General features: G+C 43.3%; 1 protein-coding gene across 1 annotated transcript in view; it reads right to left on the bottom strand.

The window, feature by feature from the left end:
- Window positions 1–21164, bottom strand: part of PLXNC1 (plexin C1) — a gene marked incomplete at both ends in the record, with an annotated part of 144770 nt that overhangs the window by 79076 nt on the left and 44530 nt on the right. The window contains 2 exons of the mRNA XM_079715967.1: window positions 906–1053; window positions 9227–9341. Of these exons, the coding sequence (XP_079572093.1) occupies window positions 906–1053; window positions 9227–9341 (263 nt within the window). The remainder of the gene's footprint in view (window positions 1–905; window positions 1054–9226; window positions 9342–21164) is intronic.

Below are 21164 nucleotides of genomic sequence, written 5' to 3'. Positions count from 1 at the left end.
TCCCATTCATTCAACAGAAATTCATGGGTCATCAATGGCTACTTTGTGCCAGACACTTTGGACCTTCTTTGGTATCCATTTTCTATCATTCTGCTTTCTACCTTATTTGCCTTGGCCATACAGAACCTCTCCCGGCTCCTCAGACAAAGCTTTTTCTCTCCTTTTGGCCATCACACTAGTTGGTCTCTGACTGCATTACTCCTTCCCCTTCTTCTTTGTCCAGCTCAACCCTCTTCATCCTCCAGGAAGCTTTCCTTGCCCCCTTACCTGCCCACCCCCAAGTCCAGTTAGGTGCCCTTTTCATGTGCTTCCCATGGTGTGCTATGTTCCCTGCATGCTACCCACCGCACTGTAAGGTGCTGTTGACTCACCTCTACCCCAAGAGGCTCTAAATACTGTGAACAAGGACCAGGTGAGTGTTTCTGGTCACTGACTCCCTACCATTTAGCACAGTGTCTGGCACATAGATGCTCAATAAATACTTCCTGTATGAATGAACGAATGCAATGAACTTAAGATGATAAAAATATTGGCCGTTCTGTTTTCTCATCTCATCAAGGGCATTCCCAGCTGTTCCGATCTCTGAATTATCTGAACCATCCACGTAAGGTCAGCCCAAAGGTCTCTGGCTTGACTCCACTCACCTAACCAACTTACCACCCTCTGTCATTCTCCAGCCACATGTGACTGCGGGGTCCTGCACACTCATGTGATCAGTGGAGCAGAGATGAGCGGGACTGAGGGGAAAAGTGGGAAGCAAGGGGTAGGGGAGGGAGAGTCTACAGCGTGGGACTATTCAGATTCTGTCACTTAACTTGCTTCCTGGGCAATCTGGACTCAGAAGTTTCTCTTGCCTGCTTCATTTTCTAACAACAACGACAACAAAAACAGCAGAGTCCACTTGCCTTGGTAGGTTGCTCTGGTCGGGATGCTGCAGGTGCAGGTCTCATTGGATACACTTTTACCCTTGCAGAGCATCCTGCCGGTGTCCACGTTCTTCACCATGCACTCCGAGCGTCTTGGAGAGAAGCTTCCCACCACAGTCACTGTCGTCTGTGTGGGGAAGAAATTTCAGGAACCGGATTATTGTTTTTTTCCATCATTTCCATCCATCCTAGAGCCTTAAATGAACTCACCTCTGACTTGCCATAGAAGGGGAATTTCTTAGATTGCCAATATAAAGAAAGAGATGTTTTATTGGCTATTTAATTTGCTCTTTTGTGAATCGCATATTCATATCCTTAGACCATTTTCTCTGCTTTGTATTTTTCTTATCAATTTTAAGAGCTCTCTGTATAGTATAGATATTAATCCTTATCTGTCATATTTATGACATATTTTCTCCTGATCTGCTTGTCTTGCAATTTGTATGTGTGGTATCTTTTACACTACACAATGTGTTTTTATGTAATCAAATGCAGGGTTTCTTGTCTTGGTTATAAAGTTCTTCCCAAAGTCTTGCTTGTGGACAAATATAATATTGTTCCACCATCTTTGTTGCTTTATTTTTTAAACTATGTCTTTAATCCATCTGGAATTTATTTTTATGTATAGTGTAACATAAGGGTCGAACTTTATTTTTATCCAAATGGTTAATCAGCTATGTCACAACCATTTACTAAAAAAAAAATTCCTTTTCCCACTGAGCTACCACTTTTGTCATATATTAAATCACCATATACCTGCAAGCTATTTCTGAACTTTGCACTGTTCCAATTATCTATTGATCTAATTCTATTCCAATGTCATCAAATTTTTACTACCGTGGATTTAAATATACTTATGGCAACTCTATTTGTCTTTTCATAATTTTCTTAGCATTTCCTAGACATTATTCTTCCATATGAACTTTAAGATCATTTTACCCAAATGGGGTGTGGGGACTGTGAGTTTAACTGGAATTGTACTAATATATGCATTAATTTTAGGGGATTTTATATCTTTTTTTTTGGCAGTACGCGGGCCTCTCACTGTTGTGGCCTCTCCCGTTGCGGAGCACAGGCTCCGGATGCGCAGGCTCAGCGGCCGTGGCTCACGGGCCCAGCCGCTCCGCGGCACGTGGGATCTTCCCGGACTGGGGCACGAACCCGTGTCCCCTGCATTGGCAGGCGGACTCCCAACCACTGCGCCACCAGGGAAGCCCGGGATTTTATATCTTTATGATATTAAGTATTCTCATCCAAATACATAATTTTTTTTCATTTGTTTATGTTTAGGAGGGAGGAGGAGGAGAAGAAAGAAAGAGAGAAAGGATGGAGGGAGGGAGGGAGGGAGGGAGAAAGGAAGGAAGGAAGGAAGGAAGAAAAAGGAAAAAGAGAAAGAAGAAGAAAAAGAAAAAGAAAAGTTAAAATAATATGCCAATGGGAGATCTGGTGAGGAGGTGGGCACCATGTGCATGCAGGGGATCTGGTGAGGAGGTGGGCTAAGTTTTAGGAAGCTGGGAGCATAGGAAGTGGTAACCTTATCACCCACGATGAAGAGTGATAGTCCCACACAACCGGGGAGGTGTCCACCTTCTGTTATACTTCAGACCTCTGCCCAGACTCTGCACAGCCAGCTAAGACCACTGTCTCTCACCTTCTGATACACTTGCTAAATCTCTTCTAGCCCTGGGATCTCACCCCCGTCTTTCCATTTTCAAAAAATCCTGTTTCTGAGCCATAGGATCATGCTGGAATGCAAGTTCTTATCATCCAACTTCCACTGGACTGAAGTCCAACCCTCTCCAGGGGACCTGAACATAGTACTGAACCCCAGACCATCCCCAGCAGCTCATCTTCAACTCCTGGCTGGACTCTCATGCATGCTTCACCCTTGCATTTCTCCCTGTACCGCACATCTCAGCGCATGACCGTTATCACCTGTTATCCTGTACACATGTATGTCTTTAATTGAATTCACTGCTCAAACATCATAACAAGAGCACCAGAAAGCTTGTTAAAGTCCTATTATCACTAGCTGTTTTAAATTTTCCACATTGCCTTCCAGTTCTCATATACACAGCATTTACATAACTGTAATCGTTGCATTAATTTATTCCATAAACATTTATCAAGCTTTTAGGAGGTGCCATGTGCTACACAAGGCATTGATTACTTCAGTGAAGCAAGCAGCTATCATCCTTGCCCTCAAAGAGCTTATAGTCTAGCAGAAGTGTGGGAAAGTCTGCTAGATGAAAACCGGAGGGCCACACGGGATTGAGATTAAGAGATGATAGAAGCCTGGGCTAGGATGGTACAGTAGAAATGGAAAGAATTGACAGCTTCAATATACCCATTAGAGGTAGCACGGGGCAGGACTGGAAGCGGGGCATGTGGATGTGGTAAGCAAATGGTTGGACACAGAGGTGCTGTATATTGCAATGGGACACACTGAGCAGGAGGCAGACCTTGGGTGGAAAAATCAAGACTTCAATTTTTGGATGTGTGTAGTTCAAGATGCTTGTGTGACAATTAAGAAGATATAATAAGCCTGGAGCCCAGAAGCAATCTGGGCGGGAGATAAAGGAGACATCGACATAGAGATGGTAGATCAAGCCATGGGAGTGGATAAGATTGTCTGTGGACAAAGTACAGAGTCAGAAGAGAGGAAGAGCCAAACCTGGGGCTGAAATAACTCCAACATTTAGAGTCAGGGAGAGAAGGAGCCAGCCAAGGAGGTCGAGGCCTAGTCAAGAAGGAAGGAAGAGAGCATGGAGAAGGTGCGCCATGGAAGGTGATGGAAGACAGAGTTTCAAGAATGCAGCCAAGAGGCCAAGTAAGATGAGGACTTGTAGTGTCTGCTGGAATGGCTCCATGGAGTTCAGTTTCAGGGGAACGATGGGGAGAAGAAGTTGCAGCTGATCTGAAAATAGGAGACAGTAAGTGTTTTCAAGCGGTGGAAGAGGATAGCCAGGGAGTTGAAGGTATTTTTGTGCGACTTTGGGTTCCAGGCAAGAATGGTTAAAAAGCTGACACCTTGGGCTTCCCTGGTGGTGCAGTGGTTGAGAGTCTGCCTGCCAATGCAGGGGACGCGGATTCGTGCCCCGGTCTGGGAGGATCCCACATGCCGCAGAGCGGCTGGGCCCGTGAGCCATGGCCGCTGAGCCTGTGCGTCCGGAGCCTGTGCTCCGCAACGGGAGAGGCCACAACAGTGAGAGGCCCGCGTACCGCAAAAAAAAAAAAAAAAAAAAAAAAGCTGACACCTTGGCTTAATGAACCCAACGTGGGAATCCTTGCCAAGTTAATAACTCTTTCTTGAGTTAAGTTGGATAAAGAGGGAATGAAGACCGAAAGAATCAGATGAGATATGAAGTCTGAGTGTCAATTAGCTAGTAATGTCCATGGGGCCAGAGAACCTCTTGCCGCATAACATTCTATCAACAGACCTTACTTCACTTAACCTTTCCTCTTATTGCCAGTTTGGTTATTTCCAAGTTTCTCAGTCTATAAATGCCACTGCAATAACATCTGTAAGCTTATGGGTTTTCTTTCAAATTACTTCTTCAGAAGCCTAAGCCTGGAATTAGTGCTTCAAGCAGAATGAATATATTTATGACTTCTGAAACGTATCGCCAAATTGCTTTCCAAAAAGGTTGTGTTAATTGGCATCGCCATCACTAGGTGTCAGCAAACCTTATTTTCACTTTAATTTGTACTTATTTGATAACTGGTGAAGCTGAACATACTTCCATCTAACCCTCTAAAACCCTCTAACCTATCTAACCCTCTAAACCTCTAAACCTCCTCTTGTGAGAATATACACTTCTGCCCACTTACTTTTTGGTGTCTCTAGATTTTTCTTTTTACTCTCTCCTAGCTTTCATATCTTGCAATTAATATTTTGCCTGTCATAAATATTTTCCTGAAGTATGTGCTTTAGTCATCTCTTATTTTTCCTTGTATAGATTTTTTTAAAAAGTATATGAATATTTTTCTCTTGCTATTACAGAATATATTCCTTCAGAGCCAGAAAATTATACTTCCAAATTATCTGATGCTCAGTTACTTTCTGTTAGGTTTTTAGATGAATTTCTTAATTAGCCTATAATTTATTTTATATTTAATGTAAAAAAGGTGAATTAAACTATGTTTCCACATTGTAAGCCAGTTATTTCAGCAACTTTTTTTTTTTTTTGCGGTACGCGGGCCTCTCACTGTTGTGGCCTCTCCCGTTGCGGAGCACAGGCTCCGGACGCACAGGCCCAGAGGCCATGGATCACGGGCCCAGCCGCTCCGCGGCATGTGGGATTCTCCCGGAACCGGGGCACGAACCTGTGTCCCCTGCATCGGCAGGCGGACTCTCAACCACTGCGCCACCAGGGAAGCCCTATTTCAGCAACTTTTATGAAATAATTCTTTTGTTTCCTCTTATGATAATGCTCTTTAAAATATTTACATCTATTTCTGAGCTTTCTACTCTATTCCATGGATCTATATTCCTATTTTTAAACCAGAGTCATGGGCCAAATTATTACCACTATACATGTGTTTACAATCATATGGAAATGGTCTTGCTTAAATAATTTTCTTTTTTCAAGATATATCTTGGATATTCTTGACCAGTTCATATTATTATTCCAGATGAACTTTATATTAATTTTAAGACAGTCTATTCAAATTTTCACTGGGATGGCATGAAATCTAGAAAATAGATTGAGGAAGTAGTGACATTTTTATGATCTCTTCCCGCCAAGAAACATAGTATATGTCTGGATATATTTAAGATGTTTTTCATATCTTCCAAGAAAATACCTTATGTGTCTTTGTTTTTATTTTTATATTTGCTTATGCTTTTAATTGATAAGGTTTTCCTATTATGAATTATAAATAGCATCAATAGACCACTGCCTCACTATCTAATTACTATTACTATTGCTTAAGACAAGCTGTTGCATAGCCAAAATCACTATTTTGGTAGCTGGCTTCAACATGTATCTCCTAGTAAAAATGATTTTAAAATACAGGGTATATACCTCACTCTTCAGGTTTGTGCCTGAGTACTTCTGTTGTTTTTAATGAATGGGATCTTTTATTAATGGATGTTAACAGTTGGTCTTACATGTAGTAAGGTTATTGTTACTTGAATGTTTACTGAACAATTAAAAATTTAAAAGCTAATATATTTAGATTTTACAGATATACAACCACTTAAGATTAGCAAATAATGATATTTTTGTCTATTCCATTCTAATAATTATTTCTATTACTTGTTTCTTGTATTATTACACGGGACACAACTTTAGAAACAACGTTGGCTGCATCAGTGATGGAATTGATGTTTCTGTTCTGATTTGTAAAAGAATATTTCTAGTCTCTCCTTTAGGAACCATGCTGTTTGTGGGAAATACTTTTATTCCTACATTTTTTCTGTTTTTATCAGTATAAGCCATTTTTACTGACTGTTAAAAATCTCTTTATAGGTATACAAACATATAATTTTACATAATGCAAAAATGAGACGTCATACATCCCTTTTTGTGTTTGTCTGTGTATATGAGGATTTCAGTTATTTGTGTTTTTGTTTGTTTTTTTTTAACTTGTCTCTGACCTTCCCTCCACCACATGAGTCATTCCATCAGGGGAGCCTATGTTTACAACCTAGCATGAATTCTTCCATGTTTTTCTCTATGCTCAAATAACCATACAGAGACATACATACATAAACATATACAGGGACATTTTTTGGATCAATACAAGATCATGCTATACATACTTTTCTGCATCTTGATGTTTTTACTCAACAAAATCTCACGAAATCCCTCCAAGACAATTGGAATTGCTCTAATTCTTTCTTTTTAATGCCAATTTCATAACGAGGATGAGGATACACTGTCTTCTAATTGTTTTGTGTAAAGAGACAAAGCTTCTTGGAAACAGGGTCTCTGTATTATATGGGTTTTTCTTTCTCATACCACGAAAGTTACTAGAATGTTATTAGGTATGTGATGGGCAGTGAGCAAACACTCTTTGAACCAAGCTAATAGATAGAATCGGGGAAAACCATAGACTTCCATCTCTATGGGTCTGGGATAAGGAATTTTTTAAATAACCAAAGATCTAAGACTTTCAGGCAAGTCACAGCTAACAATCAAGATAGGAAATATTTTGAAATAATATGACCAAGAGATGGAGACTGACATCTTATCAAAATTACTAAAATAATCAGCCCAAAGTTGGGTTCAAAGAATCGCTTTACTCAAATTACTAAACTCGTATCTCCTTTACCTTGAGAGTGGTGGTTAGCTGGAGACAGTGAGGTAATGGCTTTGTGGGAAGACTCTAGAGGGATTAGGGTAAACCACAGTGGGACTCAGGGTGGGGAAGAAAGCACCCATAGTTCTCTGGGTGGTAAACATTTTTTGTAATGTTCCAGACTAGATGTGAATGGTGATTAACTTATACTAGTGAACCCAAAGATAGGTCAGCAAATTGTGTAAGCAGCGCTTTTCAGTCAATGAACAAGTTATTTTCCCTCACCGCACTGAGCCGAAGTACTACCCTTAACATTTTCAAAATGATAAAAGAAAAAAAGCTTTGTGTAATCTTAACTCATCAGAGTCCTGGGTGTATTCAATGATCATGGTATTTTCTACCAGTCTCTATCAGCACTAAAGTCGGCTATTCTGCAGACTGATAAGAGAAATAAAAATTTGGCCATACCTATACTTAGATGCATAAGCATCCTTTTCACAGAATCTATTCATTCTGGTGCAGGGCTGATGGAGGCTTGGATGAAGGCTTCGACGGGTTTTATTTTGCCCCCCCACCCCCACCCATCCTCCACACTGCCACCCACACGAGGACAACAGAAAGTGACAACAGTCAGAAAACTTGAAATCCATGAGTTCTGATCAGTTATGACCTGAAAGCGCGATTCTTTTTATTATTTATCCCTCATTAAATGCTGTGGCTCTCCTCTATTACATGTTAAATCTTCTTAAGTGGTACGGTTCTTGCTATTTGAAATGGCAAAGTGTAAGGGGAAAGAGAAAGTGACCCATCTCCTTGTTAATGTGGCATTCAAATAAAACAGAGTGAGCTCAACAGACAGGTCAAGGCTGCTGATGGTGATTCTGTACAGTTATCCATAATACAGGAGCTATAATTAGGGAGAAGATGTCTCCTTCCAGCCACCGAGATTGCAAGGCAGGAATTCCATTCTCCCATGGGGCACAGTTGGTATGTGAATCAGAAAATGCCTGAATATGCTCACGTTGCTACCTTTCTCTCATCCAATCACAGGGCTGATGTGCTGCCCATGGCGGTACTGCCATAGCAAGAGCCCACGGACTTTCCAGCGAACACCCCCCTTGCGATAGTCACTGCCCACACTGCTTTCTCTCCCTCTCTATCAACATCGCCTGAAGCCATGCACATAAGACAGTTGTCAAGAGAAGTCTGAACACATCAGGAAAAGAAACCATAAAACAACAAAATTCGACGCTTAAGACACATTTAAGGAACCTTGACCGTGAATCTGAACTTATTATTTTTCTCTCTTTTTTAATCAATGTGGGTTTTTTTTTTAAGATTTGTTTTTTGATGTGGACCATTTTTAAAGTCTTTATTGAATTTGTTACAATACTGCTTCTGTTTTACGTTTTGGATTTTTGGCCACGAGGCATGTGGGATCTTAGCTCCCCGACCAGGGACTGAACCCGCACCTCCTGCATTGGAAGGCAAAGTCTTAACCACTGGACCACCAGGGAAGTCCCTGTCAATGTGTTTTTCTGCGACATTAGTAGTCCATCTTTTCCTTAATTTCAACAAATAAAGGTCATCTTTAGCTGCATAAGATGACAAACTCCATGAGGGCAGGCCCATGATGTGTCTTATTCTCTGCTACCTCCCCACCACATTGCAGAGTGCATGGCATCTGGTGGGCACTAAGTATCAAGTTAACTAAATGAGTGGACTCTCATAACTAAGCTTATTTGATCGTTAATGGATATTTTACACACAGAAGGAAGTTGGCATCAGTTGTGTAAAATGAGACAGTAGAGACCAATTAAAAATCTTTCCTCGGGCCTCCCTGGTGGCGCAGTGGTTGAGAGTCCGCCTGCTGATGCAGGGGATATGGGTTCGTGCCCCGGTCTGGGAGGATCCCATATGCCGCGGAGCGGCTGGGCCCGTGAGCCATGGCCGCTGAGCCTGCGCATCCAGAGCCTGTGCTCCGCAACGGGAGAGGCCACAACAGTGAGAGGCCCGCGTACCGCAAAAAAAAAAAAAAAAATCTTTCCTCTTACCTTATCTTTACTGCTTCGAAATAGGTAAATTTGAGGGCACTTTTTAGCTCCAGATGAAATATCCAGCCAGTTTTCTGAGTTCTTTAAATGCACACAATCTTCTTTAAAAGTACACCTATCAAAAAAGAAAAAAAGGGGGGTAGCAGCAAAGCAGCACACATGCATCAGTTAAAACTTTCTCATACTTGGCTTCGGTTCAAAATGCCAGGCTTTGTATAGTGGATTACTGATTTCAAGAAAGAATAAGAACATGATGCTAAAACCATGAAAAGCAACAGGAAACCAGCAGAGCATTTTTTCCATCATGTCTCAGAGCAGAGAACAACTGTGGACATGTTGAACTTAGACTCCTGAGCCATCTCTCAAGATAACATTGCCAAATACATCCAAAACACAGCTTCTCCTGCATTCTACAATTAAAGAGCCCCCTTCTAGAAAAACCTAGTACAGAACAGCTCAAGAAAGGGTTTACACATTGTATACATTTTAGGTTTGCGATTCACTTCTAGAATATCAACCCATTGTGTAACTTTTTTTGTTGTTAAAAAAAAAAAATTAAAGCGACCATTTTGTGCTTTGCAGTAATGATAATCAAATAAACATACTGCAAGGGCAGAGTCTTCCCAAGAATTTGATAAGACATTCCAGAACCATCTGCTACATAACATTTATTTCAACAGATGACAAATTATATCAAAAGATACTGGGTAAAACATTTGCCAGGGCCATGTTGCCAAGTCGGCCAGCTCAGAGGATGCCCCCAAATAAATCTTAAGCTGTGGTCAGGGCCAACTACTTTGATAAACACCATCATAAGCGGAAAGGTGAGATCACTGCTTTGCTTGATGCCTGTCTCGGTCACTCTAGGTCCTGCGAACTTGGGAACGCTTGCCTCACCAGTAGGGCCGCCAACTTAACAAGAGGAATGAACACCAAGGGCCGTGTGATTTCCGAATGGTGTTGGGCTCCACAGACATCCCCTGAACGGTGTCAAGGAAAGAAAGAACAAAACATCTGTTACCTCCGCCTCCTCAAGGCCCAAGGTTAACACAAAGGGGTGGAGGAGAACTAGTGACAGTAAGTTTTTAAAAAAACTGAAAATTCATGAATCACGTGAAATTGAAAAGCAACTAAATAATAACCACATTCAGCTCTGGGGAGTCCCTGAAAGGATGTGAGTGGCGTGAGGTGTGGTCCCCAACGGTGCATTTGACTTCACAAGCATTTTATTTCTTCTTTTTCCTCTTCTCTCTCTTTTTTTAATTCTTAAGAATTTAGGCCCCATGGCTTCATCTTTGAGCGCTGAGCTAATTTGAATATGACAAAAATAGAACAGGAAGCCAGCAAGTTTCATTAACCATCACCCCCAAGTGCAATACTTTCAGCATGTCATCATATTCTACCATCCTGGGGAGCCCTGCTTTCAGGGAGCACATCTGCGCCCAAACTCTCCTCCACCTGTGTCATCTCCTTCTCCTTCTCATGACCACGGGGATTCTCATCAGCAATTCTCCAAAGCCATAAATTCACCTGACCCTTGACGGCTAGCTCGTCCATCACGTACATTAAGTTCACATTAAACCTCCTTTCAACATCAGGGAGAGTTTGCGATGGAGGCACATGTACGGCTGGATTGAAACACAGGGAATGATGAGGTTGGTTTCCTATTTTGTATTTGAAAGTGATGATGACTGTCAAAAACTACCTGACTCTCAGAGGCATTCTGGTTTGTATAAGGCACTTCCTCTGCCTAAAAAAAAGGCAAAAAGAAAAAAGTCAGTTCTAGAGAGACTGGAGTACAAATATTTTTGTAGGCTCTTAATACTGCCTGGGAGTCAAGGCCTAAGGCTGCCAAAAAAACAAGTGTAAAATATTTCATACAAATAGTGCTACAATTTGCCAATTTGTAGGCAGAAAACGGTAGTGCCACTGAATTATCACTCCCTTTTCTGAACTCCTATGGCATCTCTTGTCAGCACCACACATTTGGGTATTTAATCAAATGCTGCCTTGAATTACAACTTAACTGTTTCATATGTCTATGTCGTTTCCCCCCAAGTGAGCTGTAAGATCCTCAAAGGAAGGGAGAATGTCTTTAATATTTCTTCTATAAATCCTTCAGTGTCTGGCAGCATGGTATGCAAATACTAAGGCTTCAATAAATATTTTTGAATGAATGGATGAAACATGAAATCTCTATAGGTCCTTTCTGTAGGTGATTTTTCTTTCTAGAGTTTCCTTATGATTTATGTCTGACTTGTACTTGCAGTCAAGAGACTATCTTTAATGTAAGCTAAAAGTTTGAATCTGGGGCCAGAGAGGCAACAAATTAGAAGTTGAGGTTTTCAGTTTGTCTTTTGGGGGAAATATATATATATATATATATATATATAAAATATATATAAAATATATATATATATAAAAAAGTGGACCTTTCAATTTCTATTTTGTATAAGGTGAAAACAAAATTTAACCATGTTAAGCAACTAAACATAAATTCCTGGTTTATAAAACACCTCTGAGATTTCTAAACTCTTATTCCTTGCTTCTCACCAGCTGAAAAATAAAAATAAAAAAATAAAAAAGCAAACTGTGACACCAAGAATGTATAACCAGATGGTCAACCAACAACAATATCTTATTACTCCTCCAGTACGGCAGATTATAAAATCTTCACGACAGCACATTACCCACACAGATTTCTTCAGGAGGGGGAACAGATCTTACAGCTCCCACGTTTTAGTAAACAAAACCAGTTACTCTGAAATGGTCCCTTTTGAAAGCAATCACTCGTATTCCTATACAGCCACGAAAGCAACGGTCAAGTGCATAGACAGTTAAGCCTTGCCCAAATAAAATTAAAATCTCTTTGTCAGACTCCACTCTTGGTGAGGCTGATCCTCAGTGAAGCACTCTCAAATAGGCTGATCTCTTAACTGGCTTCATTACAATTTCTTCAGGCCACAGATAGGAAGAAAATGGGATTCAAATTAGAATGAGCGCATTCTGGAAAAAAATGGCAGAGATATGTTTGCTTTTCTTATCTTATGCTATTGCCCCACTCTCTACGGAGGATCTCTCCAAAAGTCCTAAGCCTCCCAACCAGTCTTTTATTTTTCCAGTCCTTATTTCCAGCTAGCTCTCTTGCCTACAAAATAAGGCCAATGTGCAGACACTAGCCTACTTGCAAATTAGGAAACAGAGCCAGCTCAAATGCAAAGAAAAAAACTGCCTGAAGGAAAAAAAAAGTCACCAAACCCAAAAGTTAATTTTAAAAAAACCTTTGGTAGGTTAAAGAACCGTGGATGCAATTTAGTGAATGAAACGACTTAACAGGCTTGTTCATAAAATCTGCTGTAGAGCTTCATCTATTCAAAATAATCAGAGTTTGAGATTGTCACTCAAACTATTCAAGCACGTGGACCAACCCTCCCTGACCCCTAACTCATAACGTTCATTCAAAACTTCTACCCCGGGCCCGACTCATGAACAGGGAGATTCCAGACACTTGTTTCTAAGTTCGCTGTTTGGAATTCAGAAAGTATTTGCATACAGTGGGTTTGCTTCCTGAGTTTGTGGAAATCTGTCTAAACCCTGATATCCCTGAGTAACTACCCCACCATGTACCTGCCTGGAAGGAACACTGCCCTGTGCCTGGCACTGTTCTGAGTGTTTACAGTTAGTCCTCCCCCAGTAGTCCTCACAACCACCTCATTCTACAGGGGTGAAACGGAGGCTCAGAGAGGTGCAATAATGTGCCAAGGGTGCACAGCTCCAAGTGGCTGAAGTCTGGTTTCAGAGCCACACGCTTGGCCCCCTCAGCTGCAGCAGGGCCTCCTGTGAGCCCTAACTGCCATTTAATAAGGTGCACAAACACAATGACATTTAGAGTTCCTCCTGGCTTCCTGGGGCCCCAGCAGTGGTTGGAGAGTGGGGCTGTGCCAGGATGAGGCGACAGAGATGAGGACCCCAGGAACAGATGAATAGAGAAGGTGAGACGGAGCATCCAGGATGAAGAGGGGAAGCACGGATTTGGGAGGAAAACAGGGGCGGAATCTGAGATGCCTCGAATTTTCACACCTCACTAGCCCTGAATACAAAACATCCAACTAGAGGTTAAAATTCCAGGAGGCCCCCAACTCACAAGTCTATTGGGTTCCAAAAATTTGCTTGTAAACCATCTTTTTGTAAAATGGAATACACTTTTCTCCCCACAGAAAGAATGTCATAAACAGTGATAAGGTCTCCAGGTTAGCCCACAAAACCTGTTTATCTGTAATGTAACTTCAGTTCTATCTATTTGCATATAAGAGTAGCAGAAAACAATGAGACTGAAGCCATCTGCATCATATAGCAGTTTTTCTTCTTTACTTATTTGTGTTTCTGCTCAGCTGGTAGTCTGGGAACAGTGCCCAGCTGGATCGACTTTTAAATTTATTATTACAGTATTGTATTTATACAGTATTTCTATTTTTTAAAAATGGGGATGGGGCTTCCCTGGTGGCGCAGTGGTTGAGAGTCCACCTGCCGACGCAGGGGACACGGGTTCGTGCCCCGGTCCGGGAAGATCCCACATGCCGCGGAGCGGCTGGGCCCGTGAGCCATGGCCGCTGGGCCTGCGCGTCCGGAGCCTGTGCTCCGCAACGGGAGAGGCCACAGCAGTGAGAAGCCCGCGTACCGCAAAAAAACAAAAAAAAACAAACAAAAAAATGGGGATGGCTTCAATTATTGTTTTCATGGCAACATAAAGAACAGGGAGACCCACCTCTGGAAATGAGCTGAAGTTTCCAGGCAGGTGAAATGCCCATGGGATGGGCAGGGGGACCTTGAGAATCCGACTCTGTGAGGCTAGAATCTCTCAGTCAGAATGTAGCACTTACTCAACCTTGAAATAGAAACTCTGAACTCAGAAATGTAACTTCTACTTCCTGCCACTCGAATTTCATCAGCATCTTCTAATCTAATTATTCACCAAGAGCAGACAGTCCCTGAAGTAAACTGATAACTAAATATCAGGTAATTGGCTTGAATGGGAGTGGTGGTGTGACCTGTTCCAAAGATACTCTACTGATATATCAGAAAACTTTTAACAAGGAAACAATCCAGCCTCTCTCTCGGGAAACAGGAGACTGTGTCCATCCTGTGGGTAGATTTTTGCCACAAGAGCAAAGGTCTTCTGCTAAGTGACTTGAAACAGCTGTCTGCATCTTTCAGAAAGGCACGGAGTCCAGAGGAAGGGCCAGGTGGTCCCCAGAATCAGGGGGCTTTCATTAATGCTGTCAGTCCACAAGATGGAGAAACCAATCTCGACCGAAAAGAAGAGAAGTGGAAGTCACTGTGAAAAACTAAACTCTGAATTGCAGGCCTCCAGAGTCAGCCAAGGGGGATGCCAAAATACGAGACCAAAATAACTTGCCGGGAAAGCTGAAAAATTGAATTTCAGCTCCAGTGATGAAGATCCAATCTACATAAGAAAATGAGGCTAATAACAGAGACAATTTAGAAGATTTTTTTTTTTTAAGTGAAAACACCTCACCTGCCAGGAGACGTTCTTTCACGTGATTTGATCCACTTATTCTTCACAAAGCTATGAAGTAGGTACAACAAATTTCCCTGCTTTACAGCTAGGGAAAACTGAGGCACGGAAGGCTCCATATTGTTTTCCCAAGGTCACAGAGTTAGGAAGCAGAGCGGCTGAGATACCAAACCAGGCAGTGCAGTTTCAGAGTCCATGGTCTCATCTCCTACCCTGTAATGCCCCTCATAAGGGCTCTCACTCACTGAGCCCTCCCCAGGGGCCAGGCACCGTTTCTAGACTTTCCGGGACTTAACTCGTTGATCCTACAACCACCTCAGGAAGTAAGTATTATTGTTATCGGCCCCATTTCAAAGATGAGGAAACTGAGGCACGGAGAGGTTAGCATGCTATGAATCCCAGCAGTCTGGCACTGGTATCCATACTCTTACTACTGTGCCAATGCCTCAAAATTTTCAAAGGTTTCCGGGATAGTGATGTCATAAATGCCAAGATAAAAGTAAATATATCCTCCCAGAGCTTGGGCCCTACGGGAAAATATAGGTTTTATTCCACTTCTCAGCGTTTCTCAAAGTGTGTTCTTCGGGTTGTTTTAGGTGTTAATGTTAAAAGGAGGGTCAAGAAATTTGGGAAACACTAGTTAAATAAAATTCATGGTCTTCCCTATTGCAGGACTTCTCAGAGCCTTGAATATGCCTGTGTGCTTTGTAACTTTCCGAGACAGAAACGGATGATGCACCATCTTCCAACTTTTTTGTTGAGGGATTAGAAGTTCTAGCCATGCACATTGGGAAACACTGCCTGATCTCAGTTAATGAGTGATAATCCAAACGGAAGATCAAATTAGAAAACTTTGGGCCTTTTTTTTACTCTTTTTTTCTCATCTCTCATACTAGTTGATTGTGACCTATTAATTCCAAGCATTTCTCTATACTATCTCCTGCAGTCCACCCTCACCCATCACTTCTCACCTAGGCTCCTGCAGCAGCCTTCTGATGGGCCTCCCTCCTCCCTGCCTTCAGTCAGCCTCCACAACATCATCTAGGTGTTCTCAAGGACAGAACTGATCACATCACTTCCTACTTAGGAACCCTCAGTGGCACCCTTTCACTTACACCAAACGCCTCTCCCTACATCACTTTCATGACCGGGGGCCTAGAACACACATGTCCACACTCATCTCATACCCAATACCATGATCGAGCTCCTGCTTTCCTCTCCAAACTCATCCCCAGGCAATCACGGGTTGATAAGTCTGTCTCCCTTTAGCCTACAAGCTCCTAAACACATCGGTCGCTAATATCTAGTACGTGGTGCCTCACAGAGAGCAGTTACTTAATAAACACATGCAGTGCAAACTGCCCAGCTCTTCCTGGCATGTGCAGAATGCCCCAGGGCCTGCAATACTGGTGAAATGGTGTTCCTAGTTCAATGTCACCTCCTCCACATCTGCCCAGCCTCCAGACAAAGCAGTCGTGCCCTCCTCTGTGTTCCCATGGGCACCTTACAAATGTTCCTGGTATATACAGCACAATGCATTGGTTGCTGATTGCCTGTCTCTCTGACCAGACTATAAGATCCCCAAGGAAAAGGCTAACCTTATTCACCTTGGCACCCCCAGGGCCTAGTGCCATATCTAGTATTCCTTCTACAAATACTGTCTGAGTGCCCACCAGACATCAAACACTGGGCACTGGGGACACAGGAATGCCTAAGCCAGTTAAAGCTCCCCTCTTAATGAGCTTATACTCTGTTGAGGCACACAGACAAAAACCAAATAAGCAGACAATAATTTAAATAGTTTCAAACTGAGGTAAGTCTTCTGCAGCAATCAAAAATATAGCAGGAAGGAACTACTTTAGATAGGCTGGTCAAGAAAGATGACGTTTCAGCTCAGATTTCAAGGATGAAAACAATCCAGCCACATCAAGAGTAGTGGGAACAGCATTCCAGCAGAAGGAACAGCATGTGCCAAGACCCTGAGTTCACTGAAAGCTTGGTCTCTGCAAGGAACTGATTAAAGACCAGACTGGCTAGACTTCAGTGAAGGAAGGGGAGAGTAGAGTGGGTCTGCCAGTTACAAGCCAGTGACCTTGGGCAAATCACATGCCCTCACACTTGTGTCTCCGGCTTTCCAACTGTAGAAACGCAGATAATAATTGTTTCTATCTCATGGAGTTGTTTCCAAAACGTACATCTATTTAACTGAGGCTTCCAGTAATGCCTCAGTAAATATTAGTATAATAGTTGTTATTATATTTATCACACAGGCAAGTGAAATAGAATTTAGGTAAAAGGTTTGGATGACATAAGCCAAACGAACACACAAACTCATAGAGATGCAGGAGGGATCTAGGCAATAGGGGTAACCAGACTGCCTTCTGCGTTGCTCACATACACCAGGTCAACAATCAGCCTGCCTTTTCCCTGTAAGGAGGCAGACACAGCTCACGGCTTCTTGGAAGTTTCTTTTTATTTTAATAAATTTATTTATTTTATTTTTATTTATGTTTGGCTGCACTGGGTCTTTGTTGCTGCACACGGGCTTTCTCTAGTTGAGGCGAGCGGGGGCTACTCTTCGTTGCAATGTGCAGTCTTCTCATTGCGGTGGCTTCTCTTGTCGCAGAGCATGGGCTACGTGTGCAGGCTTCAGTAGTTGTGGCTCGTGGGCTCAGTAGTTGTGGCTCGTGGGCTCAGTAGTTGTGGCTCACAGGTTCTAGAGCGCAGGCTCAGTACTCATGGCGCACAGGCCTATTTGCTCTGTGGCATGTGGGATCTTCCCGGACCAGGGCTCGAACCCATGTACCCTGCATTGGCAGGCGGATTCTTAACCACTGCGCCACCAGGGAAGCCCCTTGGAAGTGTCTTAATCACAACCCTCCTCCTCCCAAGGGTTCTTGGGGTCTCCCTATGCCTTGAGCACCAGCTATGAGAGCACTTTCCACGGCGTATTGAAATTATTTGGTCAGTGCCTGCTTCCCACACTAACCTGTGAGCTTCTCCAAGGCAGGTCCTCATTCATTTTTGTTTCCCCAGGGCCTAGTATCTGGCCTGGTATTCAACAAGCGTTAGCTAGATTGGATTAAGAATTAAATTTTCAAGTGACTAAATTCTTGTCTATGTCTCCATGATACCAGCATAATTTGTTTCATTGATTTTTGTTCACTGGGCTGGCCAGTTAACTGGCGTGGTGGAAAACCAACCTTTGTCTTGAAACTTGGAGCTATTTAGCACATGTAAAACACATCTGCAGACTGAAACACTCACACAAAAGGGATTTGTGGCCTTCACTCCATGTGGTTCTTTGGTGGGTGATGAGTGCACTAAAAGTTGGTGATTTAATTCCCAAATGCAAACCCTGAACTGAAGAATTTAAGGGAGGCATTCGTAAAAAATAGGTAACAAGGAAATAAAGATGGGAAAATGATGTCTCTTGAGTCAGGAAGATCTGGGCTCCAAACTGCTCTCCCACACATTTGTTCTGTAACGGGAAACACATTCCTTAGCCTCTTAGGACCTCAGTTTCCCCACCAGTAAACAGCTGGCAGCGGTAACAACCCCATCTTCCAGAGAGCAATATTGAACCCCACATGGGGCATTTTAGAAAAGGTCCATTCTCCATAGAGCGGGATGCAAGTGCCCAAATGTTACAAAACATCACAAGAGCAAAAACACAAAAGACTGGCAGGAAGGCTTCCAATGAAGATATGAACATCTGTTTGAATGTGGAGGAGCTGCCGGGAACAGGGCAAGCACTAGGTCACCAAGACAAGTGAAAACATTTGAGGAATTTTTAAAAGCCAATCGATACATACTTACAAAAGTGCTTGCTGCCTGAGATAAGGTCATTTCAAAAAAAAAAATCTATTCCATTAAAACATATATTTACTAAAAGGGGTGTTCCTAATGGTACCTGCTTAAGTCAGGCTACATCAATTAAAGAGACGCGAAGATAAGTAGTTTGGAGGCTGAGGTTGGACCAAAAACAAAACTGGCTTCTGAGTACGGTAAGCATTCTCCCTTTTCCAGCCACTGTCAGCTGTCCAGGCGCAAAGAGCTGGGCGCCTTCATAGTTTCAACCCCCTTCACCTTCTGCTTTGAAATATTCCCAGCTCTTCTAACAGCTGACAAAGATGATGAAGAACCCAGGGGATTCAGGTCCACCCAAGACCCGCCCCTGCCAGCGTGAGAAGGCCCCCAAATCCCTTTCAGCATCTTCGGTAACCCAGATGCGCGGGTTTGGCCTCGGCCAGGGTAACTCCGTGATGCGCCCAGGCCCGAATAACATATTCCTCTCCGCTCCCCACTGCTTCCACCCCACAGACAGCTGTCCCACTTGCTTCTACACAATTAGTTGACACAATGGGGTCCTCACACAAGGAGGAGGGGCCACCCCCAAACTCCATTATTATGATGATGGCTGCCATTAGAGCTGCACTGGACCATAAAGGAGTGTCACTGCACAGACTTCAGGCACGAGGACACATCCCGGATTGGAAAGAAAGGACGGACAGATGCAGAATGAGAACCATCTTTCACCTCCAACTGTCTTCCCGGCCACTCGGCTAGATGAGGCCACAGCCTAGGCAGGGGGACGTCCCCAAAGTGGAGTGTGCTCCTCTGGGTCTTGGCTCAGCTGTGCCCTTCTCCGTGAGGCTTTCCAGGACCCTCTGGTTGAAACTAACCTCCCCTGCCTCCAGTCAGCATGCCCTACCCCCTTGCTTTATTTTCCTTCCTAATAGTGATTGCATCTGACATGCTATTTTCTTCTTTATTTTCACACCGTCCATCTTCCCTCATGTAGTGGGTCGAATAATATGGTCCCCACGATTCACATCTACCCGGAAGCTCAGAATGTGACCTTACTTGGAAATAGGGCCTTTGCAGATGTAATTCGTTAAGGATCTCAAGATGAAATCGTCCTGGATTTAAGGTGTTCAATGACTAGTGTTTTGCCAAGAGAGAGGAGGAGGACATTTAAGACTGCATAAAGATGGAGGCAGAGGCTGGAGATATGCTGCCAGAGCCAAGAAACACCAGGAGCCACCAGAAGCTGGAAGAGGAGAAGAAGGTTTCACCCCTCGAGCCTTCAGAGGGAAAGTGGCCCTGCTAACAACTTGAGTTTGGATTTCCAGCCTCCAGAACTGGGAGAGAATAAACCTGCATTGTTTGAAACCACTGAGTTGGTGACCATTTGCTATGGCAGCTCTGAGAAACTAACACAGCTCACTAGAAGGACCTCCATGAGGGCAAAGATTTGGGGCTGAGCTGTTCACTGCTAGAGAATGCTGGTGCTTAGAACAGTGTCTGACACACACTAGGTACTCAATAAAGATCTGTTAAGTGAATGCATGGATGCTTAAACTTTCAAGGTGGAAGGGTTTCTGTAACTCAGGTTGGCCCGGAGTTCCATATTTAACCAGTCATCCATGGTGGGTCCATGTGGACCAGGCTCTGCCCTCTCCTCCCACCACCACGAGGGATAATGTCTCCTTTGTTTCTCTTCCCTTTCACTATAGTGGTAGGTAAAGGTACTGGCTTGGGAGTTAGAGCTGAGCCTAGATTTGAATCCTGGTTCCACTACTTACACAACCTGTAGTAAGCAGATTAATGGCCCCCAAAGATATCTATGTCCTAATCTCTGGGACTTGTGAATATGTTACCTTACATGGCAAGAAGGACTTCAAAGATGTGATTAAGGATCTCAAAATGGGGAGATTATCTTGAATTATCCGAGTGGGCTCAAAGTAATCACAAGAGGCTGCATAAGAGGAGGCAGGAGGATCAGAGTCAGGAAAAGAGACGTGATGACGGAAACAGGATTCAGAGCCAGAAAGATCTGAAGAGGCTAGACTGCTGGCTTTGAAGATGCAAGAAGAGGCCACAAGCCAAGGAACCTAGGCTGCCTCCAGATACTAGAAAAGACAAGGAACGGATTCTCCCTACAGCCTCCAGAAGGAACGAAGACCTTTCTACACCTTGGTTTTAGCCCAAGGTGAAACCCACTGCAGACTTCTGACCTCCAGAACTGCAAGAGAATAAATGTATGTTGTTTTAGGCCAGCAAGGTTGTGGTGATTTGCTACCGCAGCAGTAGGAAATGAATATAGAAACCTAAGGCTGTTTTCTCTTCTCAAAAGTGGGAATTGTGGGCTTCCCTGGTGGCGCAGTGGTTGAGAGTCCGCCTGCCGATGCAGGGGACGCGGGTTCATGCCCCGGTCCGGGAAGATCCCACATGCCGCGGAGCGGCTGGGCCCGTGAGCCATGGCCGCTGAGCCTGCGTGTCCGGAGCCTGTGCTCCGCAATGGGAGAGGCCACAACAGTGAGAGGCCCGTGCACTGCAAAAAAAAAAAAAAAAAAAAAAAAAGTGGGAATTGTAATAGTACTTTCTTCACAAGGTACC

The sequence above is a fragment of the Hyperoodon ampullatus genome (assembly GCF_949752795.1).
Source record: "Hyperoodon ampullatus genome assembly, chromosome: 11".
Classification (NCBI taxonomy): Eukaryota; Metazoa; Chordata; class Mammalia; order Artiodactyla; family Ziphiidae; genus Hyperoodon; species Hyperoodon ampullatus.
Note: the sequence above shows the minus strand (reverse complement) of the source record. Positions and strands in the feature narration are given on the sequence as shown.